General features: G+C 41.2%; 1 protein-coding gene across 1 annotated transcript; it reads left to right on the forward strand.

Annotated features, from left to right (window-relative positions):
* The first annotated feature begins 175 nt into the window (after positions 1 to 175).
* LOC124275847 (probable methyltransferase-like protein 24) lies at positions 176 to 26,662 on the forward strand. The gene is made up of 9 exons (XM_046711528.1): positions 176 to 193; positions 13,461 to 13,484; positions 17,181 to 17,282; positions 18,913 to 19,053; positions 22,393 to 22,460; positions 22,971 to 23,099; positions 23,435 to 23,509; positions 24,932 to 25,073; positions 26,320 to 26,662. Exons 2-9 carry the CDS (start codon positions 13,464 to 13,466, stop codon positions 26,617 to 26,619), a joined length of 978 nt encoding a protein of 325 aa, XP_046567484.1. The 5' UTR covers positions 176 to 193; positions 13,461 to 13,463; the 3' UTR covers positions 26,620 to 26,662.
* The last annotated feature ends 862 nt before the right edge of the window (positions 26,663 to 27,524 follow it).

A 27,524-nucleotide genomic window follows, 5' to 3' on the forward strand; every position in this document is an offset into this window, starting at 1 on the left:
TGTCTGGTTCTATAGTAGATATTTTCAACACCATATTATTGGTGGGTTCTAAAGGTGATACTGTCAACACCAGGAGAGTGTTGGGTTGTATCTTATTGTCTGGTTCTATAGTAGATATTTTCAACACCAGGGAGGATATTTTCAACACCAGGGAGGGTGGGTTGAAAAGGTGATACTGTCAACACCAGGGAGGGTGAGTTGTATCTTATTGTCTGGTTCTATAGTAGATATTTTCAACACCAGGGAGGGTGGGTTGTATATTATTGTCTGGTTCTATAGTAGATATTTTCAACACCAGGGAGGGTGAGTTGTATCTTATTGTCTGGTTCTATAGTAGATATTTTCAACACCAGGGAGGGTGGGTTGAAAAGGTGATACTGTCAACACCAGGGAGGGTGAGTTGTATCTTATTGTCTGGTTCTATAGTAGATATTTTCAACACCAGGGAGGGTGGGTTGTATATTATTGTCTGGTTCTATAGTAGATATTTTCAACACCAGGAGGGTGGGTTGTATATTATTGTCTGGTTCTATAGTAGATATTTTCAACACCAGGGAGGGTGGGTTGTATATTATTGTCTGGTTCTATAGTAGATATTTTCAACACCAGAGAGGCTGGGTTGTATATTATTGTCTGGTTCTATAGTAGATATTTTCAACACCAGGGAGGGTGGGTTGAAAAGGTGATACTGTCAACACCAGGGAGGGTTGGTTGTATCTTATTGTCTGGTTCTATAGTAGATATTTTCAACACCAGGGAGGGTGGGTTGAAAAGGTCGATACTGTCAACACCAGGGAGGGTGAGTTGTATCTTATTGTCTGGTTCTATAGTAGATATTTTCAACACCAGTGAGGGTGGGTTGTATATTCTTGTCTGGTTCTATAGTAGATATTTTCAACACCAGGGAGGGTGGGTTGTATCTTATTGTCTGGTTCTATAGTAGATATTTTTCAACACCAGTGAGGGTGGGTTGTATCTTATTGTCTGGTTCTATAGTAGATATTTTCAACACCAGGGAGGGTGGGTTGTATATTATTGTCTGGTTCTATAGTAGATATTTTCAACACCAGGGAGGGTGAGTTGTATCTTATTGTCTGGTTCTATAGTAGATATTTTCAACACCAGGGAGGGTGGGTTGTATATTATTGTCTGGTTCTATAGTAGATATTTTCAACACCAGGGAGGGTGGGTTGAAAAGGTGATACTGTCAACACCAGGGAGTGTTGGTTGTATCTTATTGTCTGGTTCTATAGTAGATATTTTCAACACCAGGGAGGGTGGGTTGAAAAGGTGATACTGTCAAAACCAGGGAGGGTGAGTTGTATCTTATTGTCTGGTTCTATAGTAGATACTTTCAACACCAGTGAGGGTGGGTTGTATATTCTTGTCTGCTTCTATAGTAGATATTTTCAACACCAGGGAGGGTGAGTTGTATCTTATTGGCTGGTTCTATAGTAGATATTTTCAACACCAGAGAGGGTGGGTTGTATATTATTGTCTGGTTCTATAGTAGATATTTTCAACACCAGGGTGAGGTATCTTATTGTCTGGAGTTGTATCTTATTGTCTGGTTCTATAGTAGATATTTTCAACACCAGGGAGGGGGTTGAAAAGGTGATACTGTCACACCCAGTTATATTATTGTCTGGTTCTATAGTAGATATTTTCAACACCAGGAGGTTGTATATTATTGTATCTTGTCTGGTTCTATAGTAGATATTTTCAACACCAGGGAGGGTGGGATTGAACCAGGGGAGGGTGGTTCAACACCAGGGAGTGGTGGGTTGTATTGTCTGGTTCTATAGTAGATATTTTCAACACCAGGGAGGGTGGGTTGTATATTATTGTCTGGTTCTGTAGTAGATATTTTCAACACCAGAGAGGCTGGGTTGTATATTATTGTCTGGTTCTATAGTAGATATTTTCAATACCAGGGAGGGTGGGTTGAAAAGGTGATACTGTCAACACCAGGGAGGGTGAGTTGTATCTTATTGTCTGGTTCTATAGTAGATATTTTCAACACACACAGGGAGGGTGGGTTGTATATTATTGTCTGGTTCTATAGTAGATACTGTCAACACCAGGGAGGGTGAGTTGTATCTTATTGTCTGGTTCTATAGTAGATATTTTCAACACCAGGGAGGGTGGGTTGTATATTATTGTCTGGTTCTATAGTAGATATTTTCAACACCAGGGAGGGTGAGTTGTATCTTATTGTCTGGTTCTATAGTAGATATTTTCAACACCAGGGAGGGTGTGTTGTATCTTATTGTCTGGTTCTATGGTAGATATTTTCAACACCAGGGAGGGTGGGTTGTATATTATTGTCTGGTTCTACAGTAGATATTTTCAACACCAGGGAGGGTGGGTTGTATCTTATTGTCTGGTTCTATAGTAGATATTTTCAACACCAGGGAGGGTGAGTTGTATCTTATTGTCTGGTTCTATAGTAGATATTTTCAACACCAGGAGGGTGGGTTGTATATTATTGTCTGGTTCTATAGTAGATATTTTCAACACCAGTGAGGGTGGGTTGTATCTTATTGTCTGGTTCTATAGTAGATATTTTCAACACCAGGGAGGGTGGGTTGAAAAGGTGATACTGTCAACACCAGGGAGGGTGAGTTGTATCTTATTGTCTGGTTCTATAGTAGATATTTTCAACACCAGTGAGGGTGGGTTGTATATTCTTGTCTGCTTCTATAGTAGATATTTTCAACACCAGGGAGGGTGAGTTGTATCTTATTGTCTGGTTCTATAGTAGATATTTTCAACACCAGTGAGGGTGGGTTGTATATTATTGTCTGGTTCTATAGTAGATATTTTCAACACCAGGGAGGGTGAGTTGTATCTTATTGTCTGGTTCTATAGTAGATATTTTCAACACCAGGGAGGGTGGGTTGTATATTATTGTCTGGTTCTGTAGTAGATATTTTCAACACCAGAGAGGCTGGGTTGTATATTATTGTCTGGTTCTATAGTAGATATTTTTCAACACCAGGAGGGTGGTTGAAAAAGTTGATACTGATATTTTCAACACCAGGAGTGTGGGTTGTATCTTATTGTCTGGTTCTATAGTAGATATTTTCAACACCAGGGAGGGTGGGTTGTATATTATTGTCTGGTTCTATAGTAGATATTTTCAACACCAGAGAGGGTGGGTTGTATATTATTGTCTGGTTCTATAGTAGATATTTTCAACACCAGGGAGGGTGGGTTGAAAAGGTGATACTGTCAACACCAGGGAGTGTTGGTTGTATCTTATTGTCTGGTCTCTTATTTTCAACACCAGTGAGGGTGGTTGTATATTATTGTCTGGTTCTATAGTAGATATTTTCAACACCAGGGAGGGTGGGTTGAAAAGGCGATACTGTCAACACCAGGGAGGGTGAGTTGTATCTTATTGTCTGGTTCTATAGTAGATACTTTCAACACCAGTGAGGGTGGGTTGTATATATCTTATTGTCTGGTTCTATAGTAGATATTTTCAACACCAGGGAGGGTGAGTTGTATCTTATTGTCTGGTTCTATAGTAGATATTTTCAACACCAGGGAGGGTGGGTTGTATATTATTGTCTGGTTCTATAGTAGATACTGTCAACACCAGGGAGGGTGAGTTGTATATTATTGTCTGGTTCTATAGTAGATATTTTCAACACCAGGGAGGGTGGGTTGTATCTTATTGTCTGGTTCTATAGTAGATATTTTCAACACCAGGGAGGGTGGGTTGTATATTATTGTCTGGTTCTACAGGTGATACTGTCAACACCAGGGAGTGTTGGTTGTATCTTATTGTCTGGTTCTATAGTAGATATTTTCAACACCAGGGAGGGTGGGTTGAAAAGGTGATACTGTCAAAACCAGGGAGGGTGAGTTGTATCTTATTGTCTGGTTCTATAGTAGATACTTTCAACACCAGTGAGGGTGGGTTGTATATTCTTGTCTGCTTCTATAGTAGATATTTTCAACACCAGGGAGGGTGAGTTGTATCTTATTGTCTGGTTCTATAGTAGATATTTTCAACACCAGGGAGGGTGGGTTGTATATTATTGTCTGGTTCTATAGTAGATATTTTCAACACCAGGGAGGGTGGGTTGTATATTATTGTCTGGTTCTATAGTAGATATTTTCAACACCAGGGAGGGTGGGTTGTATATTATTGTTGTCTGGTTCTATAGTAGATATTTTCAACACCAGGAGGGTGGGTTGAGTTGGTAGATATTTTCAACACCAGGGAGGGTGAGTTGTATATTATTGTCTGGTTCTATAGTAGATATTGTCTTTCAACACCACAGGGAGGTGTGGTTGTATATTATTGTCTGGTTCTATAGTAGATATTTTCAACACCAGGGAGGGTGGGTTGTCTTATTGTCTGGTTCTATAGTAGATATTTTCAACACCAGGGAGGGTGAGTTGTATATTATTGTCTGGTTCTATAGTAGATATTTTCAACACCAGGGAGGGTGGGTTGTATCTTATTGTCTGGTTCTATAGTAGATATTTTCAACACCAGGGAGGGTGGGTTGTATATTATTGTCTGGTTCTATAGTAGATATTTTCAACACCAGGAGGGTGGGTTGTATATTATTGTCTGGTTCTATAGTAGATATTTTCAACACCAGGGAGGGTGGGTTGAAAAGGTGATACTGTCAACACCAGGGAGGGTGAGTTGTATCTTATTGTCTGGTTCTATAGTAGATATTTTCAACACCAGGGAGGGTGGGTTGTATATTATTGTCTGGTTCTATAGTAGATATTTTCAACACCAGGGAGGGTGGGTTGTATATTATTGTCTGGTTCTATAGTAGATATTTTCAACACCAGGGAGGGTGGGTTGTATATTATTGTCTGGTTCTATAGTAGATATTTTCAACACCAGGGGAGGTTGTATATTATTGGGTTGAATAGTAGATACTGTCAACACCAGGGAGGGTGGGTTGTATCTTATTGTCTGGTTCTATAGTAGATATTTTCAACACCAGGGAGGGGAGGGTGGGTTGAAAAGGTGATACTGTCAACACCAGGGAGTGTTGGTTGTATCTTATTGTCTGGTTCTATAGTAGATATTTTCAACACCAGGGAGGGTGGGTTGAAAAGGTGATACTGTCAAAACCAGGGAGGGTGAGTTGTATCTTATTGTCTGGTTCTATAGTAGATATTTTCAACACCAGTGAGGGTGGGTTGTATATTCTTGTCTGCTTCTATAGTAGATATTTTCAACACCAGGGAGGGTGAGTTGTATCTTATTGTCTGGTTCTATAGTAGATATTTTCAACACCAGGGAGGGTGGGTTGTATCTTATTGTCTGGTTCTATAGTAGATATTTTCAACACCAGGGAGGGTGGGTTGTATATTATTGTCTGGTTCTACATGACATACTGTCAACACCAGGGAGGGTGAGTTGTATCTTATTGTCTGGTTCTATAGTAGATATTTTCAACACCAGGGAGGGTGGGTTGTATATTAAGGTCTGGAGTAGATATTACTGTCAACACCAGAGAGGGTTGGTTGTATCTTATTGTCTGGTTCTATAGTAGATATTTTCAACACCAGGGAGGGTGGGTTGAAAAGGTGATACTGTCAACACCAGGGAGGGTGAGTTGTATCTTATTGTCTGGTTCTATAGTAGATATTTTCAACACCAGTGAGGGTGGGTTGTATATTATTGTCTGGTTCTATAGTAGATATTTTCAACACCAGGGAGGGTGAGTTGTATCTTATTGTCTGGTTCTATAGTAGATATTTTCAACACCAGGGAGGGTGGGTTGTATATTATTGTCTGGTTCTATAGTAGATATTTTCAACACCAGTGAGGGTGGGTTGTATCTTATTGTCTGGTTCTATAGTAGATATTTTCAACACCAGGGAGGGTGGGTTGAAAAGGTGATACTGTCAACACCAGGGAGGGTGAGTTGTATCTTATTGTCTGGTTCTATAGTAGATATTTTCAACACCAGTGAGGGTGGGTTGTATATTATTGTCTGGTTCTATAGTAGATATTTTCAACACCAGGGAGGGTGGGTTGTATCTTATTGTCTGGTTCTATAGTAGATATTTTCAACACCAGTGAGGTGATACTGTTATTGTGGTCTGGTTCTATGTAGATATTTTCAACACCAGTGAGGGTGGGTTGTATATTATTGTCTGGTTCTATAGTAGATATTTTCAACACCAGGGAGGGTGAGTTGTATCTTATTGTCTGGTTCTATAGTAGATATTTTCAACACCAGGGAGGGTGGGTTGTATATTATTGTCTGGTTCTGTAGTAGATATTTTCAACACCACAGAGGGTGGGTTGTATATTATTGTCTGGTTCTATAGTAGATATTTTCAATACCAGGGAGGGTGGGTTGAAAAGGTGATACTGTCAACACCAGGGAGGGTGAGTTGTATCTTATTGTCTGGTTCTATAGTAGATATTTTCAACACCAGGAGGGTGGGTTGTATATTCTTGTCTGCTTCTATAGTAGATATTTTCAACACCAGGGAGGGTGAGTTGTATCTTATTGTCTGGTTCTATAGTAGATATTTTCAACACCAGGGAGGGTGGGTTGTATATTATTGTCTGGTTCTATAGTAGATATTTTCAACACCAGAGAGGCTGGGTTGTATATTATTGTCTGGTTCTATAGTAGATATTTTCAATACCAGGGAGGGTGGGTTGAAAAGGCTATAGATATTCTGTCAACACCAGGGAGGGTGAGTTGTATCTTATTGTCTGGTTCTATAGTAGATATTTTTTCAACACCAGGGAGGGTGGGTTGTATACTTATTGTCTGGTTCTATAGTAGATATTTTCAACACCAGGGAGGGTGGGTTGTATATTATTGTCTGGTTCTATAGTAGATATTTTCAACACCAGGGAGGGTGGGTTGTATATTATTGTCTGGTTCTATAGTAGATATTTTCAACACCAGGGAGGGTGGGTTGAAAAGGCGATACTGTCAACACCAGGGAGGGTGAGTTGTATCTTATTGTCTGGTTCTATAGTAGATATTTTCAACACCAGGGAGGGTGGGTTGAAAAGGTGATACTGTCAACACCAGGGAGTGTTGGTTGTATCTTATTGTCTGGTTCTATAGTAGATATTTTCAACACCAGGGAGGGTGGGTTGAAAAGGTGATACTGTCAAAACCAGGGAGGGTGAGTTGTATCTTATTGTCTGGTTCTATAGTAGATACTTTCAACACCAGTGAGGGTGGGTTGTATATTCTTGTCTGCTTCTATAGTAGATATTTTCAACACCAGGGAGGGTGAGTTGTATCTTATTGTCTGGTTCTATAGTAGATATTTTCAACACCAGGGAGGGTGGGTTGTATATTATTGTCTGGTTCTATAGTAGATATTTTCAACACCAGGAGGGTGGGTTGTATATTATTGTCTGGTTCTATAGTAGATATTGTCAACACCAGGGAGGGTGAGTTGTATCTTATTGTCTGGTTCTATAGTAGATATTTTCAACACCAGGGAGGGTGAGTTGTATCTTATTGTCTGGTTCTATAGTAGATATTTTCAACACCAGGGAGGGTGGGTTGTATATTATTGTCTGGTTCTATAGTAGATATTTTCAACACCAGGGAGGGTGGGTTGTATCTTATTGTCTGGTTCTATAGTAGATATTTTCAACACCAGGGAGGGTGGGTTGAAAAGGTGATACTGTCAACACCAGGGAGGGTGAGTTGTATCTTATTGTCTGGTTCTATAGTAGATATTTTCAACACCAGTGAGGGTGGGTTGTATATTCTTGTCTGGTTCTATAGTAGATATTTTCAACACCACCGGGTGGGGAGGTGGTGAGTTGTATCTTATTGTCTGGTTCTATAGTAGATATTTTCAACACCAGTGAGGGTGGGTTGTATATTATTGTCTGGTTCTATAGTAGATATTTTCAACACCAGGGAGGGTGGGTTGTATCTTATTGTCTGGTTCTATAGTAGATATTTTCAACACCAGGGAGGGTGGGTTGTATATTATTGTCTGGTTCTATAGTAGATATTTTCAACACCAGAGAGGGTGGGTTGTATATTATTGTCTGGTTCTATAGTAGATATTTTCAATACCAGGGAGGGTGGGTTGAAAAGGCGATACTGTCAACACCAGGGAGGGTGAGTTGTATCTTATTGTCTGGTTCTATAGTAGATATTTTCAACACCAGGGAGGGTGGGTTGAAAAGGTGATACTGTCAACACCAGGGAGTGTTGGTTGTATCTTATTGTCTGGTTCTATAGTAGATATTTTCAACACCAGGGAGGGTGGGTTGAAAAGGTGATACTGTCAACACCAGGGAGGGTGAGTTGTATCTTATTGTCTGGTTCTATAGTAGATATTTTCAACACCAGGGAGGGTGGGTTGTATATTATTGTCTGGTTCTATAGTAGATATTTTCAACACCAGGGAGGGTGAGTTGTATCTTATTGTCTGGTTCTATAGTAGATATTTTCAACACCAGGGAGGGTGGGTTGTATATTATTGTCTGGTTCTATAGTAGATATTTTCAACACCAGGGAGGGTGGGTTGTATATTATTGTCTGGTTCTATAGTAGATATTTTCAATACCAGGGAGGGTGGGTTGAAAAGGCGATACTGTCAACACCAGGGAGGGTGAGTTGTATATTATTGTCTGGTTCTATAGTAGATATTTTCAACACCAGGGAGGTGGGTTGTATATTATTGTCTGGTTCTATAGTAGATATTTTCAATACCAGGGAGGGTGGGTTGAAAAGGCGATACTGTCAACACCAGGGAGGGTGAGTTGTATCTTATTGTCTGGTTCTATAGTAGATATTTTCAACACCAGGGAGGGTGGGTTGAAAAGGTGATACTGTTGTCTGGTCCTATAGTAGATACTGTCAACACCAGGGAGGGTGGGTTGTATCTTATTGTCTGGTTCTATAGTAGATATTTTCAACACCAGGGAGGGTGAGTTGTATCTTATTGTCTGGTTCTTAGTAGATAATTGTCTGGTTCTATAGTAGATATTTTCAACACCAGGGAGGGTGGGTTGTATATTATTGTCTGGTTCTATAGTAGATATTTTCAACACCAGGGAGGGTGGGTTGTATATTATTGTCTGGTTCTATAGTAGATATTTTCAACACCAGGGAGGGTGGGTTGTATATTATTGTCTGGTTCTATAGTAGATATTTTCAACACCAGGAGGGTGGGTTGTATATTATTGTCTGGTTCTATAGTAGATATTTTTCAACACCAGGATTGTCTGGTTGGGTTTCAACACCAGGGAGGGTGAGTTGTATATTATTGTCTGGTTCTATAGTAGATATTTTCAATTTTCAACATGTCAACACCAGGGAGGGTGGGTTGTATCTTATTGTCTGGTTCTATAGTAGATATTTTCAACATCAGGGAGGGTGAATTGTATATTATTGTCTGGTTCTACAGGTGATACTGTCAACACCAGGGAGGGTGGGTTGTATCTTATTGTCTGGTTCTATAGTAGATATTTTCAACACCAGGGAGGGTGAATTGTATATTATTGTCTGGTTCTACATGACATACTGTCAACACCAGGGAGGGTGGGTTGTATCTTATTGTCTGGTTCTATAGTAGATATTTTCAACACCAGGGAGGGTGGGTTGTATATTATTGTCTGGTTCTATAGTAGATATTTTCAACACCAGGATTTGTCAACACCAGGGAGGGTGAGTTGTATATTATTGTCTGGTTCTATAGTAGATATTTTCAACACACCAGGGAGGGTGGGTTGTATATTATTGTCTGGTTCTATAGTAGATATTTTCAACACCAGGGAGGGTGGGTTGTATATTATTGTCTGGTTCTATAGTAGATATTTTTCAACACCATTGTCTGGTTCTATAGAGGGAGGTTGATACTGTCAACACCAGGGAGGGTGAGTTGTATCTTATTGTCTGGTTCTATAGTAGATACTTTCAACACCAGTGAGGGTGAGTTGTATCTTATTGTCTGGTTCTATAGTAGATATTTTCAACACCAGGGAGGGTGGGTTGTATATTATTGTCTGGTTCTATAGTAGATATTTTCAACACCAGGGAGGGTGAGTTGGTGGGTTGATATCAACACCAGGGAGGGTGGGTTGTATATTATTGTCTGGTTCTATAGTAGATATTTTCAACACCAGGGAGGGTGGGTTGAAAAGGCGATATTTTCAACACCAGGGAGGGTGGGTTGTATATTATTGTCTGGTTCTATAGTAGATATTTTCAACACCAGGGAGGGTGGGTTGTATATTATTGTCTGGTTCTATAGTAGATATTTTCAACACCAGGGAGGGTGGGTTGTATATTATTGTCTGGTTCTATAGTAGATACTGTCAACACCAGGGAGGGTGAGTTGTATCTTATTGTCTGGTTCTATAGTAGATATTTTCAACACCAGGGAGGGTGGGTTGAAAAGGTGATACTGTCAAAACCAGGGAGGGTGAGTTGTATCTTATTGTCTGGTTCTATAGTAGATACTTTCAACACCAGGGAGGGTGGGTTGTATATTATTGTCTGGTTCTATAGTAGATATTTTCAACACCAGGAGGGTGGGTTGTATATTATTGTCTGGTTCTATAGTAGATATTTTAGATATTTTCAGGTGGGTTGTATAGATTGTCTGGTTCTATAGTAGATATTTTCAATACCTGGTTCTATAGTAGATATTTTCAACACCAGGGAGGGTGGGTTGTATATTATTGTCTGGTTCTATAGTAGATATTTTCAACACCAGGGAGGGTGGGTTGTATCTTATTGTCTGGTTCTATAGTAGATATTTTCAACACCAGGGAGGGTGGGTTGTATATTATTGTCTGGTTCTATAGTAGATATTTTCAACACCAGGGAGGGTGGGTTGTATATTTTATTGTCTGGTTCTATAGTAGATATTTTCAACACCAGGGAGGGTGGGTTGTATATTATTGTCTGGTTCTATAGTAGATATTTTCAACACCAGGGAGGGTGGGTTGTATATTATTGTCTGGTTCTATAGTAGATATTTTCAATACCAGGGAGGGTGGGTTGAAAAGGTGATACTGTCAACACCAGGGAGGGTGAGTTGTATCTTATTGTCTGGTTCTATAGTAGATATTTTCAACACCAGGGAGGGTGGGTTGTATATTCTTGTCTGCTTCTATAGTAGATATTTTCAACACCAGGGAGGGTGAGTTGTATATTATTGTCTGGTTCTATAGTAGATATTTTCAACACCAGGGAGGGTGGGTTGTATATTATTGTCTGGTTCTATAGTAGATATTTTCAACACCAGGGAGGGTGGGTTGTATCTTATTGTCTGGTTCTATAGTAGATACTTTCAACACCAGGAGAGGGTTGTATATTATTGTCTGGTTCTATAGTAGATATTTTCAACACCAGGGAGGGTGAGTTGTATCTTATTGTCTGGTTCTATAGTAGATATTTTCAACACCAGGGAGGGTGGGTTGTATATTCTTGTCTGCTTCTATAGTAGATATTTTCAACACCAGGGAGGGTGAGTTGTATCTTATTGTCTGGTTCTATAGTAGATATTTTCAACACCAGGGAGGGTGGGTTGTATATTATTGTCTGGTTCTATAGTAGATATTTTCAACACCAGAGAGGGTGGGTTGTATATTATTGTCTGGTTCTATAGTAGATATTTTCAACACCAGGGAGGGTGGGTTGTATATTATTGTCTGGTTCTATAGTAGATATTTTCAACACCAGGGAGGGTGGGTTGTATATTATTATTGTCTGGTTCTATAGTAGATATTTTCAACACCAGGGAGGGTGGGTTGTATCTTATTGTCTGGTTCTATAGTAGATATTTTCAACACCAGGGAGGGTGGGTTGTATATTATTGTCTGGTTCTATAGTAGATATTTTCAACACCAGGGAGGGTGGGTTGTATATTATTGTCTGGTTCTATAGTAGATATTTTCAACACCAGGGAGGGTGGGTTGTATATTATTGTCTGGTTCTATAGTAGATATTTTCAACACCAGGGAGGGTGGGTTGAAGAGGCGATACTGTCAACACCAGGGAGGGTGAGTTGTATATTATTGTCTGGTTCTATAGTAGATATTTTCAATACCAGGGAGGGTGGGTTGAAAAGGCGATACTGTCAACACCAGGGAGGGTGAGTTGTATATTATTGTCTGGTTCTATAGTAGATATTTTCAACACCAGGGAGGGTGGGTTGTATATTATTGTCTGGTTCTATAGTAGATATTTTCAACACCAAGGAGGGTGAGTTGTATCTTATTGTCTGGTTCTATAGTAGATATTTTCAACACCAGGGAGGGTGGGTTGTATATTATTGTCTGGTTCTATAGTAGATATTTTCAACACCAGGGAGGGTGAGTTGTATATTATTGTCTGGTTCTATAGTAGATATTTTCAACACCAGGGAGGGTGGGTTGTATATTATTGTCTGGTTCTATAGTAGATATTTTCAACACCAGGGAGGGTGGGTTGTATATTATTGTCTGGTTCTATAGTAGATATTTTTGGGTCAACACCAGGAGGGTGAGTTGTATCTTATTGTCTGGTTCTATAGTAGATATTGTCAACACCAGGGAGGGTGGGTTGTATCTTATTGTCTGGTTCTATAGTAGATATTTTCAACACCAGGGAGGGTGGGTTGTATATTATTGTCTGGTTCTATAGTAGATATTTTCAACACCAGGGAGGGTGGGTTGTATCTTATTGTCTGGTTCTATAGTAGATATTTTCAACACCAGGGAGGGTGGGTTGTATATTATTGTCTGGTTCTATAGTAGATATTTTCAACACCAGGGAGGGTGGGTTGTATATTATTGTCTGGTTCTATAGTAGATATTTTCAACACCAGGGAGGGTGGGTTGTATATTATTGTCTGGTTCTATAGTAGATATTTTCAACACCAGGGAGGGTGGGTTGTATATTATTGTCTGGTTCTATAGTAGATATTTTCAACACCAGGGAGGGTGAGTTGTATCTTATTGTCTGGTTCTATAGTAGATATTTTCAACACCAGGGAGGGTGGGTTGTATATTATTGTCTGGTTCTATAGTAGATAGCTTCAACACCAACACCAGGAGGGAGGGTGAATTGTATCTTATTATTGTCTGGTTCTATAGTAGATATTTTCAACACCAGGGAGGGTGAGTTGTATCTTATTGTCTGGTTCTATAGTAGATATTTTCAACACCAGGGAGGGTGGGTTGTATATTATTGTCTGGTTCTATAGTAGATATTTTCAACACCAGGGAGGGTGGGTTGTATATTATTGTCTGGTTCTATAGTAGATATTTTCAACACCAGGGAGGGTGAGTTGTATCTTATTGTCTGGTTCTATAGTAGATATTTTCAACACCAGGGAGGGTGGGTTGTATATTATTGTCTGGTTCTATAGTAGATATTTTCAACACCAGGGAGGGTGGGTTGTATCTTATTGTCTGGTTCTATAGTAGATATTTTCAACACCAGGGAGGGTGAATTGTATATTATTGTCTGGTTCTACAGGTGATGCTGTCAACACCAGGGAGGGTGAGTTGTATCTTATTGTCTGGTTCTATAGTAGATATTTTCAACACCAGGGAGGGTGGGTTGTATATTATTGTCTGGTTCTATAGTAGATATTTTCAACACCAGGGAGGGTGGGTTGTATATTATTGTCTGGTTCTATAGTAGATATTTTCAACACCAGGGAGGGTGGGTTGTATATTATTGTCTGGTTCTATAGTAGATATTTTCAACACCAGGAGGGTGGGTTGTATATTATTGTCTGGTTCTATAGTAGATATTTTCAACACCAGGGAGGGTGGGTTGTATATTATTGTCTGGTTCTATAGTAGATATTTTCAACACCAGGAGGGAGGGTGGGTTGTATATTATTGTCTGGTTCTATAGTAGATATTTTCAACACCATGGAGGGTGGTTGTATGTTATTGTCTGGTCACTGATAGTAAGATAAGGCGAACGCGTAACAATGAACACCACAAGAGGACGAACAGTGCACAAGAGGACGAACAGTGCACAGTAGGGCGAACAGTGCACAGGTAGGCGAACAGTGCACAGTAGGGCCAAGAGGGCACAAGAGGACGAACAATGCACAGGAGGGCGAACACTGCACAAGAGGACGAACAATGTACAAGAGGGCTTACACGAACAGTTGACAGGAGGGCGAAGAGGGCACAAGAGGACGAACAATGCACGAACAACATGCACAAGAGGACAAACAATGCAACAAGATGGCTAACAGTTGACAGGAGTTCAGAAGAGGACGAACAGTGCACAAGAGGGCGAACAGATGCAGTTCACAAGAGGGCGAAGAGGGCACAAGAGGGACGAACAGTGCACAGGAGGGCGAACAATGCACAAGAGGGCGAACAATGCACAAGAGGGCGAACAACGCACAAGAGGGCGAACAGTTGACAGGAGGGCGAAGAGGGCACAAGAGGGCGAACAATGCACAAGAGGGCGAACAATGCACAAGAGGGCGAACAATGCACAAGAGGGCGAACAACGCACAAGAGGGCGAACAACGCACAAGAGGGCGAACAATGCACAAGAGGGCGAACAGTTGACAGGAGGGCGAAGAGGGCACAAGAGGACGAACAATGCACAAGAGGGCGAACAGTTCACAAGAGGACGAACAATGCACAGGAGGACGAACAGTGCACAAGAGGGCAAACAGTGCACAAGAGGGCAAACTGTGCACAAGAGGACGAACACTGCAGAAGAGGGCGAACAGTGCACAAGAGGGCGAACAGTTCACAAGAGGACGGACAGTGCACAATAGTGGGAACAGTGCACAATAGTGGGAACAGTGCACAAGAGGGCGAAGAGGGCACAAGAGGGCGAACAGTGCACAGGAGGGCGAACAGTTCACAAAAGGACGAACAGTGCACAAGAGGGCGAACAATGCACAAGAGGGCGAACAATGCACAAGAGGGCGAACAACGCACAAGAGGGCGAACAATGCACAAGAGGGCGAACAATGCACAAGAGGGCGAACAATGCACAAGAGGACGAACAACGCACAAGAGGGTGAACAATGCACAAGAAGGCGAATGGGTTATACATGTGGGCGAGTAATGCTCTGGTGGACAGTTATGCTATTGGACGAGTAACGCTCTATGTGGCAGGTTGTGCTCTGATGGGCAAGTAATGCACAGAAAACTACGTATAGGGATTCACAAAAGGTGTTAAATGTCCAAGACGGAATCAATAACACACTTTAGACAAAGCTAATGCTGTTTGCACCATTCATCTGATTCAACACTGTAGTAGCGCACCTGCATCCAGTGTACATACTGTTAAGTGTCACCCATTCGTTCAGACAAATGTAAGGATACGGATAATCGTACAGTCTGGACAATGTAGCAGGGAAGAAGGTAATGTACCCGGTGCCCGTAACACGTGAGTGTAACAAAAGTTACATCTTCATGGAAGAGTTACTATAGTAGTTGCACATGATGTAATGTATTCACGGAAGAGTTACTGCATTAGTTGTATATGGTGTAATGTATTCACGGAAGAGTTACTGCATTAGTTGTATATGGTGTAATGTATTCACGGAGGAGTTACTGCATTAGTTGTATATGGTGTAATGTATTCACGGAGGAGTTACTGCATTAGTTGTATATGGTGTAATGTATTCACGGAGGAGTTACTGCATTAGTTGTATATGGTGTAATGTATTCACGGAGGAGTTACTGCATTAGTTGTATATGGTGTAATGTATTCACGGAGGAGTTACTGCATTAGTTGTATATGGTGTAATGTATTCACGGAGGAGTTACTGCATTAGTTGTATATGGTGTAATGTATTCACGGAGGAGTTACTGCATTAGTTGTATATGGTGTAATGTATTCACGGAGGAGTTACTGCATTAGTTGTATATGGTGTAATGTATTCACGGAGGAGTTACTGCATTAGTTGTATATGGTGTAATGTATTCACGGAGGAGTTACTGCATTAGTTGTATATGGTGTAATGTATTCACGGAAGAGTTACTGCATTAGTTGTATATGGTGTAATGTATTCACGGAAGAGTTACTGCATTAGTTGTTGTATGGTGTAATGTATTCACGGAAGAGTTACTGCATTAGTTGTATATGGTGTAATGTATTCACGGAAGAGTTACTGCATTAGTTGTATATGGTGTAATGTATTCACGGAGGAGTTACTGCATTAGTTGTATATGGTGTAATGTATTCACGGAAGAGTTACTGCATTAGTTGTATATGGTGTAATGTATTCACGGAAGAGTTACTGCATTAGTTGTATATGGTGTAATGTATTCACGGAGGAGTTACTGCATTAGTTGTATATGGTGTAATGTATTCACGGAGGAGTTACTGCATTAGTTGTATATGGTGTAATGTATTCACGGAGGAGTTACTGCATTAGTTGTATATGGTGTAATGTATTCACGGAGGAGTTACTGCATTAGTTGTATATGGTGTAATGTATTCACGGAGAGTTACTACAGTAGTTGTATATGGTGTAATGTATTCACGGAGGAGTTACTGCATTAGTTGTATATGGTGTAATGTATTCACGGAGGAGTTACTACAGTAGTTGTATATGGTGTAATGTATTCACGGAAGAGTTACTACAGTACTTGCACATGGTGTAGATGTATTCACGGAAGAGTTACGACAGTACTTGCACATGGTGTAGATGTATTCACGGAAGAGTATTCACGGATTTGAGTTACTACGGAAGAGTTACTACAGTAGTTGCACATGGTGTAATGTATTCACGGAAGAGTTACTACAGTACTTGCACATGGTGTAGATGTATTCACGGAAGAGTTACTACAGTAGTTGCACATGGTGTAGATGTATTCACGGAAGGGTTACTACTTTACTTGCATATGGTGTACTTGCACGGATGGTGTAGATGTATTCACGGAAGAGTTACTATAGTAGTTTCATGGTTGTATATGATGTAATGTATTCACGGAAGAGTTGCTATGGTAGTTGCACATGATGTAATGTATTCACGGAAGAGTAACTATAGCAGTTGCTCACGGTAGTGAAATACTGTGTAAACGTTATTATAGTAGTTTTTCGTGATGAAATGCACAAGTGTATCAATTCATAGTGAGAAAGGTCAAATGAACTGAATGTGGGTAGGAGTATCATTTGGAGGGTGCTTTTATAAAACACTTTCCGCGTCTCTGTGTGGTAGTGTGCCCCTGTGAGTAAGGATATATTGTTTCATGCTTTCAGAAATCACACGTCTACAACATGCTGTCGAGAAGGGACCGCGGCGTCATTGCCAGCACCTGTGCAATCGTGATGGTGACACTGTTCCTGTTTCATTCCCCTCTGGTAAGTGACAGTATCGTGGAGAAGGATATTTGTAACAAACGCATCAATAAACATGTACTAATAGAGTTCAGCATTTTGGAGAAGGTGGATGGGGATTTGATTTGAGGGCGGAGAGAGGGCGAAGGTTGGAAGAGAGTATAAGCACATCTGTGAGTACAATTATATCGAGTAAAACATGTTCAGCACGTCTGTCAAAACTTGGTCGAGTTTGCTTTTTACATATTGACGTCACACATGTAGATGAGCAGGTAGGTGTCACACATGTAGATGAGCAGGTAGGTGTCACACATGTAAATGGACAGGTAGGTGTCACACATGTAGATGAGCAGGTAGGTGTCACACATGTAGATGAGCAGGTAGGTGTCACACATGTAGATGAGCAGGTAGGTGTCAGATATGTAGATGAGCAGGTAAGTGTCACACATGTAGATGAGCAGGTAGGTGTCACACATGTAGATAGACAGGTAGGTGTCACACATGTAGATGAGAAGGTAGGTGTCACACATGTAAATTGACAGGTAGGTGTCACACATGTAGATAGACAGGTAGGTGTCACACATGTAGATGAGAAGGTAGGTGTCACACATGTAAATTGACAGGTAGGTGTCACACATGTAGATAGACAGGTAGGTGTCACACATGTAGATAAACAGGTAGGTGTCACACGTGTAAATAGACAGGTAGGTGTCACATGTAAATAGACAGATAGGTGTCACACATGAAGATGAGCAGGTAGGTGTCACTCAAGTAGATGAGCAGGTAGGTGTCACACATGTAGATGAGCAGGTAGGTGTCACACATGTAGATGAGCAGGTAGGTGTCACACATGTAAATAGACAGGTAGGTGTCACATATGTAGATAGACAGGTAGGTGTCACTCAAGTAGATGAGCAGGTAGGTGTTAGACATGTAGATGAGCAGGTGGAGTCGAGATTTCATCCTCACAGCTCCGATGATAGGACAAGTGTGTACAGAGAACAATGTGAACGGTATACTGACGCGCGCGTTGTTCAACGTCGACAGTACGGTGGTGTAAACGTTATGGTATGGGGAGACATCACATCTCCTGGTCGGACACAACTTGTCCTTGTCAATGGCAATCTGTCAGGTCTGCGACACAGGGATGATATCATTGAGCCTCATGTGCAGCAGCTCATTCAAGGACAGAGACGTTACTCCAAGCTTCAGTAAGATGATGCCCATCCACATGTCGCCCGTGTTGTGACAGATTTCCTGAGACAGCAGAACATTCCGGTACTCTCCTGGCCAGCTGTTTCTCCGGACCTGTGCCCTATCGAGCACGCTTGGGATGAAATGGCGCGACGTTTACGCCAAACGTTAGATGAACTGGGACAATTTCACCGTCAAACAGTAATGTTGTTTCATCATTGAAGAGTAGGGGCTGTGGGGTAACCTAGTGGTTACAGCGTTGGTAGGTGTCGTGGGTACAATGTGTGGAGCCCATTTCTGGTGTCCCCCTCCATAATATTGCTAGAATAATGCTAAAGCGGCGTAAAAACACACGCACTCACACATTACAGTGTAACGTTCTTTCAACGTCGCGAAGTTCACCTCATGCCAACGATCAAGTTCAATTCAACGTTAAAGGGTCATGCTTCATGTTTCGCAGGTAAGAAGACCCAGTAGTGTGATTGTTCCACCACCAGTCGTCAGTAAAGGCAACGTCGATGAGAAAACTTTCCAGTCACATAAACGACGCGTGCCTTTGGTTGATAAATCGCCACTCGCCAGTCTCCGTCGCCTTGGTTCGGTAAGAATTTTAGTACGAGGGACAAGACCAGTGCCATTATTCAAAAGCCTGTTAATACAAAAACCAGCATGGAAAATTTACACATAAAAAAACCCGATGATTTACAAAAAGTTATAAATTTGTAAAATGCATATTTACAAAATTTAGGAAGGATTTTACCACTACATTTTTCAGTTTCTCCTTTTCTCAAGGATCCCCTATTTTAATTCAAGTACTGTCGGAAATGCTAGAAAAATGCTTTTTGACTTATATTTAAAATTCAGAGGTATTACAGTTACTTTAATAACAAATATCACTTTAAGAAACATCTACCTAATGTAGACCGAGGGAATAAATTGTGAGACATGCCCTAAAATGCGTTTTTACTGATGAAAATACTAAAAACTTAGAAAAAAAGGAGTAGTGGAACGTTATTTGATACAAACATTAACTGCCTGTGTTACGTCATCAGCATGCACGGTATCGACAGGTGAAATTGACACCTGAGCACACGCTCGGGCGAGGGGTCATCTCAATAGATGATTTCTTCAAAATGTTGAATATGTGTACGTATAGTATACGCATTGGTTATGGAAGGGATCATTTGTGCATGTGTGTTTGTTGTGAAGTAAACATACGAATTACTGTAAATTGGAAAGAATCCTATCACTTGTGTTATCTTATCGATTGATTGTAGAAATGTGCAAAGTTTTAATAAATGTTTGGCATGTCAACAGTATATTTCATTGAAAAAATATGGATGTAATTCGGTCAGTTTAATCTAGTTGTGAACACTGGCCAAAGATTTATCGAAGTCACTGGTGTAGCTTCTTTAGAATATATATATTCTTCTTCTCCTAAAGTTTGTAGACCGCCCGTCTAAGTACTCCCTTGTCAAAGTTGTCAAGGATGGTTTTACGTCCCGGTTTTGCATTTGAGACGGTCCCTGTCTCGTCTGATTTGTTAACAATATTGTAAACTTGTTGGTAAGACATACCAACAGCTCTATAAGTTCTGTATTAAACCATTTCTATACTAATGAAAGGTTTACCTCTGTCTTTTTCAAGCACAAAAAACTTATAAACCTTTGCAACAATCGCCTGCAAATAGTTGGCCATAGTGGACGCTGTGATAAAGATGTGCATGCATGACGGGAAACCTATTTATCAAGACTTAACATTTATATTAATATTTCTTCAATAAAGAAACGATAATTAAGTAAAGTAACACAAACATTCAACATTTATTTGTTTAAGGAAAACGTTCATTTATATTTTTACGCCACCTGTATTATTAGCATAAATGTAAAGACTATTTCAGATTTCTGTTGTTGAACTCTGAAAAAATCTTAAGTTGTTGTTTTGGTACCGAATTCTCTCCTGTAAACTGCCCTTTGGATGCATGGGAATGTTAAATCAATTGAAATAAAAATTAGGTAGACTATAGGTGAGTTGATATATTGACAACATAATACATTTATCACCTTCCTAAAGATATTAAGCCTAAAAAGCATTTTTCTAGCATTTTCGACAGTACTTTAGTATTATTGCAAAGGCATTACAGACCTCACGGATTGAAAAAAGACGAATATATAATTTTCCGATAATATATCATTTTGTTTTCCCACTTCATAATCTAAATACCTTGCATGTAGAGATACCACTTTTCAAGATGACCACTATTTCAAGATAACCGTCGATTCATGGAATGCCTTGTTCATTTCTTGGTTTTCACTTGGCTTCTGGCCTAAGGAGCGACGTTAATTTCGAATGCTGACATCATGAGCATCGATCTACGCAACTGGGATACGATGACATGTGTCAACCAAGTCAGCGTGCATAACCTACCGATCCCGTTAGTCGCCTCTTACAACAAGCATGGGTTGTTGCAGACTCTTCTAACCCGGATCTTCACGGTCAGCTCCTTATAGGTGTCATGTTACGTGTTAGGCTAGAGCTCCATATAGGTGCCATGTTACGTGTTAGGCTAGAGCTCCTTATAGGTGTCATGTTACGTGCTAAGCTAGAACTCCTTGTAGGTGTCATGTTACGTGCTAAGCTAGAACTCCTTATAGGTGTCATGTTACGTGTTAGGCTAGAACTCCATATAGGTGCCATGTTACGTGTTAGGCTAGAACTCCATATAGGTGTCATGTTACGTGTTAGGCTAGAACTCCATATAGGTGTCATGTTACGTGTTAGGCTAGAACTCCATATAGGTGTCATGTTACGTGTTAGGCTAGAACTCCATATAGGTGCCATGTTACGTGTTAGGCTAGAACTCCTTATAGGTGTCATGTTACCTGTTAGGCTAGAACTCCATATAGGTGTCATGTTACGTGTTAGGCTAGAGCTCCATATAGGTGCCATGTTACGTGTTAGGCTAGAGCTCCTTATAGGTGCCATGTTACGTGTTAGGCTAGAACTCATATAGGTGTTATGTTACGTGTTAGGCTAGAGCTCCTTATAGGTGTCATGTTACGTGTTAGGCTAGAGCTCCTTATAGGTGTCATGTTACGTGTTAGGCTAGAACTCATATAGGTGTTATGTTACCTGTTAGGCTAGAACTCCATATAGGTGTCATGTTACGTGTTTGGCTAGAGCTCCATAGAGGTGCCATGTTACGTGTTAGGTTAGAGCTCAATATAGGTGTCATGTTACGTGTTAGGCTAGAGCTCCATATAGGTGTCATGTTACGTGTTAGGCTAGAGCTCCATATAGGTGCCATGTTACGTGTTAGGCTAGAGCTCCATATAGGTGTCATGTTACGTGTTAGGCTAGAACTCCATATAGGTGCCATGTTACGTGTTAAGCTAGAACTCCTTATAGGTGTCATGTTACGTGTTATATATTTTCACGCTTTGGGATGAAGCGTTATCTTGGTGGGGCGGTAGGGTAAAGTAGTGGTTAAAGTGTTCGTTTGTCATGCCGAAGACCCTGGTTCGATTCCCCACATGAGTACATTTCTGGTGTGCTAAAAAGCTGCGAAAACCAAACTCACTCACTCCCTCACTTTATCTTGGTACCATGTCACCTAAGTGGCGTTTCATGGTGTGACAAGTTAGTCGTGTTACGTCAGCGTCGTTCAACTTCTTTGTATTTCAGACCCGTGAAGGTCCGGGTTAGAATTGGCCTTCTGTAACCCATGCTTGTCGACTATCGGGATCGGGTGATCAGGCTCGCCGGTTTGGTTGGCGCATGTCACCGGTTCCCCATTGCGCAGATCGATGCTCATGCTGTTGATCACTGGATTTTCTGGTCCGGACTCGATTATTTACAGACCGCCGCCATATAGCGGAATATTGCTGAGTTCGGCGTAAAGCTTAACTCACTTATTCACTCACTCTTTATATTTCGACAGCTGGACATTCCTTCCAAAGACGTACTGGATAAACTGAACAGTTCCAGGTTGTTCAAGATCTACCACAGGTAAACATGATTCCTACTCTCAACAAGCTCCACATCTGTCCTCGAGGGTAGCACGCCATGGTATGTCCTGTGTGTCAGCTACCTTGTCCCCGCTTCGTTGGGTAGCCTATTGGTTAAGGCGTTCGCTCGTAACGCCTAAGCCCGTGTTCGATTCCCGGCATGGGTACACTGTGTGAAGCAAATTTCTGATTTACTCCGCCGTGATATTGCTGGAATATTGCTGCTCACTCCTCAAAAGCGGCGGGTAAAAGACTTGTTTTGCCTTCAGTAACCCATGCGTGTTGTAAGAGGCAATTAACGGGATTGGGTGGTCAAGCTCGCTGATTTGGTTGACACATGTCATCGGTTCCCAATTGCGCAGATCGATGCTCATGCTGTTGATCATTGGATTGTCTGGTCCAGACTCGATTAATTACAGACCGCCGCCATATAGCTGGAATATTGCTGAGTGCGGTGTAAAACTCAACTCACTCTCTCACTCACTTGACGTGAATATTGTGTATGTTTTAGTTACCTTGACAACACGAACCACATGTGTCACCGGAGGTTGCGGATGGGGAGGGTCGGTGATGGAGGATGGGAAGTGTGCGACGATGAAGAATTTCGACCAATCGCACCTTGTCTTGTATATTCCTTTGGGTAAGAGAAATATCTTCTATTCATCTCCGCTGGGCTTTAAGTCCTAATGAGTTGATGCGATTGTGTATGTGTCGTATATTCATACGTAAACAGGGCGGTGGGGTAGCCTAGTGGTCCAAGCGTTTGCTTGCCTGCCGAAGACCCGGGTCCGATTCCCCACATGGGTACTCTGTGTGAAGCCCATTTCTGGTGTCTCCCGCCGTGATATTGCTGGAATATTGCTAAAAGCGGCGTAAAAGCTTGCTCACTCTTCCAAGTTTCATCAATATACTCACCCCATCCCTCTATACATCTCTATGGCTTTATGTAGTTAATGTATCGCATTTTATCTGCAGCATAAACAACGACTTCACATTTGACGATGACGTCGCCAAGTACTACCAGTGCCAAGTCTTGTCCTTTGACCCGAGGTAGAGTCAAACTGTTACAATGTGTCGCCAAATAACTCATGTTATTTAACTAACCTCATGCGTTATTTATACGTTATTTTTCAATAAAAACCAACAACAATACACCTACCAAGTGTATTATCTTTTCGCTTCATCCCCATCTTTGCCGAAGGTGTACTCGCATGGTTGTTACCAATGAAGATTGACACATGTCATCGTATCTGAATTGCTTAGATCGATACTCCTGCTGATGATCACTGGATTGTGTGGTCCAGACTCAATCATTTACAATCCGCGGCCATATAGCTGGAATATTGCTGAGTGCGGCGTAAAACAACCGGCCAACCAACCCATGAAGATCCGGGTTAGAATTGTTCTACAGTAACACATGCTTGTCGCAGAGGTGAATAACGGGATCGGGCAGGGTTTTACATGACGCGTGATTCCTGCGTATTTGACACAACGATTTCGTAAACGACCCTCAAAATATTATCAACCTTGACGCAAGTTTTATGACAATTCAGTTCAATAAAATCGATTTGATAAGCAAAAATGATATTGTTCGATGATAGTTTGACTTTTACAGAGCTGTCAGATTATTCCAGAGAACTCAGAGAGAGTCATTGAACAATCCTGGCATTTGGTGGTGTGACATACACAGTTACATACTGAGAATGATTAACATAAAGAAATATTAAAATTTTCATGACTCCAAAATATTGAAAATGACTCCCAAAAATGAATACTGTGAGTCACCATGACTCCCATTTTCAAAAGTCTGTGTAAAACCCTGGATCGAGTGATCAGGCTCACTGACTTAGTTGACACATGTCATCGTATCCCAACCACGTGGTTTCATGCTCCTGCTGTTGTCACTGGATTGTCTGGTCCAGACACGATTATTTAAAGACCGCCGCCATATAGCTGGAATATTGCTGAGTGGCGTTAAACAACAAACAAACCAAACACGTGGTTGTTACCGGCTGAAACAACAACGATGACGAGGAGGAAGACTGTCTAATCCTTATGTTGAGAGGAGAGAAAGCATGCAGACAGGATTTATGTCATTACATTATTCCTTGTATTGGACCCTGCTACCGACAGGCTAGTAGTCTGTCTCACGGTCCCTGAACCATATTATTTTCACTACAGCCCAACCCTCCCTGCAATACTAAGCCCTGAATGAAGCAAGTCAAGATTTCCTCAGGTTCTGAATGTCCCTTCTCACTGTGTCTCCATTTCCATGTAGATAGGTCTATTTGTTTCTATCATAATTATATATATTCAGAGACTAAGCGGCAGTCAAAATGGCTAGCCACCGTCTTGATAAGTTGTCACAAAACTAGCCATATGACAACTGCAGGTTATGAGAAATTTCTCAATGCCCCAACATACCAACGTACATATTTAACGGAATGTTTGGCGATTCACCTTGTTTTGCAGTATGAACAAGAAAAGCTACCAGAGGTCGCCGCTGGTTCATTTCTATGACCTTGGCATTGCTGAATCTGACAGGGTTGCACCGGAAAAGGGCTGGCAACTCCGATCATTGTCATCATTGAAACGACAATTTAATCACACAGAGGTAAGACTCGAAATTAAGCCTGATCCCTTCCCTCAATGCACTCAACATACAGAAGCAATCCTGGGCCCTGTTCCTCAAGCGATCGTAGCGCTATTACTGTCGTTACTCCCATACTTTAACATAGACTTTAGCCTGTTTCCTTCCCTCAGTCCACACAGTGCACGGAGACATTTTCTTATTATTGTGTTTCTCATAGACCAACAATTTCTCAGTTTCGCCGCCAACCCGAAGACAAACAAGTTTTGTTCTTAATTATTTCCGCCGACTAGAACTCTAGACCTTCAGACTGCTCTTTCAACCTTTTAATGACGAGGTGTCTTAGTAACTGTAACACCTGATATAATATATATACACAAAGAATTAAGTTAAGCACCCCTGATATATATAAGAATTGAATAAGCCCCGATCTTAACCCTTTGGATAACATCTGGGACATGACTGGTCGTCGTGTGCAACAAAGGGATCCGTCTGTATAGAACCTGGCCCAATTGGAAGCTGCTTTACACGAGGAATGGCGTAGACTGCCCTTTCAGAGGATCAGGTGGATGACAGGGGGTATGAGGAGGAGAGTGCTGGATGTCATACAGTCACATAGAGGTTACACTCAGTATTGACCTTGAATCGTACAAGACACGCAAAATGACATTTTGAATCTTCACATTCACCAATAAATGCAATATCAAACATTCCAGGGCCATACTTGTACAAACATGGTTTTGCATGAAAATCAGTGGTATTTTGTAATTGAACAATATCATCATAAAATCAACATGAATTCCAATCATTTTGGGCCCGCCTCCGTAGTGTAGTGGTTAGAGCGTCCGCCCGGAGAGCGGAAGGTCGCGGGTTCGATCCCCGACCGCATCATACCAAAAGACGCGGTTCTTAGCTAACTTTACTTGTGTTATGGAGTCCAAATCTGGAAAAAAAAATTATTTTGAGTATATGTTGTATTTCCTAAGTTTATGGCGGAAGCAGAATATATTCGATTTTTGACGAGAGGTCTCACCTTCGTTTACAGGTTTCCCAAAGGCACTACTAAACAGGAGTCCCCCGCCCTTATATTGCTGGAATATTGCTAAAAGCGGCGTAAAACTAAACTCACTCACTGAATCTATTAGTGTCCCATATATTGATGGCAGAGCCGACATTAACGTCATTGTTATAACCCGCTAATATACACAATTGTAAATCCCCATGTGTTAAACCCGATATGAAGACTGAATTAACTATGGTTGCCATGCAGCGCATCATCGACGTGTTGAAGATGGACGTGGAGAGTGCGGAATGGAGGGCCATGCCGCAGCTGGTGACGTCGTGGGAGCTAAACCGGGTGCGGCAGCTGCTGATTGAGTTCCACGGGGCATTCAAGACCAGGGCTGCCTCCCTACCTGCCCTCAACCTGTTGGCGGATCTGCACGCCATGGGCTTCCGGAAGTTCTATGTCCACAAGAACCGCGTTTGCCGGTTCAGGTGGAAAGAGTTCCCTGTCATGAGAACCAGCTGCTACGAGGTTCACTTTGTGAACCATAACCTGCTGGAGTAGGCGTCTGTGTACTGTTGTAGACATTAAACTGTTGGAGAGAGAACCACTGTACTGTTTTGACTATAAAGTTGGTAAGGTGAGTTCCGCTACGTCATCACTTCACCGGTACTACAACGGTGTCAGTAACCCGCGAAGATCCGGCTTAGAATTGATCTTCAGTAACCTGTGAAGATCCGGCTTAGAATTGATCTTCAGTAACCTGTTAAGATCCGGCTTAGAATTGATCTTCAGTAACCGTGAAGATCCGGCTTAGAAGTTATCTTCAGTAACAGGTGAAGATCCGACTTAGAATTTATCTTCATTAACAGGTGAAGATCCGGTTTCGAATGTGACTTCAGTAACCAATGCTTGTCGTAAGAGGCGACAAACGGGATCAGGTGGTCAGGCTCACTGACACATGTCATCGTATCCCAATTGCGTAGATTGTGCTCATGCTGTTGATCACTGGATTGTCTGGTCCAGACTCGATTATTTACGCCATATAGCTGGAATATTGCTAACTAATTGCGTAAAAAATAACTAACTCACTCACTCACGGAAGTAGCTAAACAAGGGATATGAACTAACTTTGGAAGACTCATTGGTTCTAACGTCTTAACGGGTAGCTGCAGAAGGTAGGGAGATATTTTTTCAAGAATCTTCGATAGTAGACGCAAAGGATAGGGGGGGATATCTGTGCAAATATCTTAGAGGGTAGGCTGTTTAGTACAAGCCGATAGTTGTTCAAATATCTTAGAGGGAAGGCAGCAGACGTTTGGGATACAAAGTAACGGGCAAAAGAAACGATAACCTGTTATTAAAATTCCTTTTCCTTTTTCACAATGGTGGTTTGTCGTTTTGTAATATCAGTGATTTTGTCTTGGTATCGTTTCTTTTGGCCGTTAGTTTAGTTGTTACAAAGATGT

This window comes from Haliotis rubra, unplaced genomic scaffold (genome assembly GCF_003918875.1).
Source record: "Haliotis rubra isolate DU_JTF1 unplaced genomic scaffold, ASM391887v1 Scf203, whole genome shotgun sequence".
NCBI lineage: Eukaryota > Metazoa > Mollusca > Gastropoda > Lepetellida > Haliotidae > Haliotis > Haliotis rubra.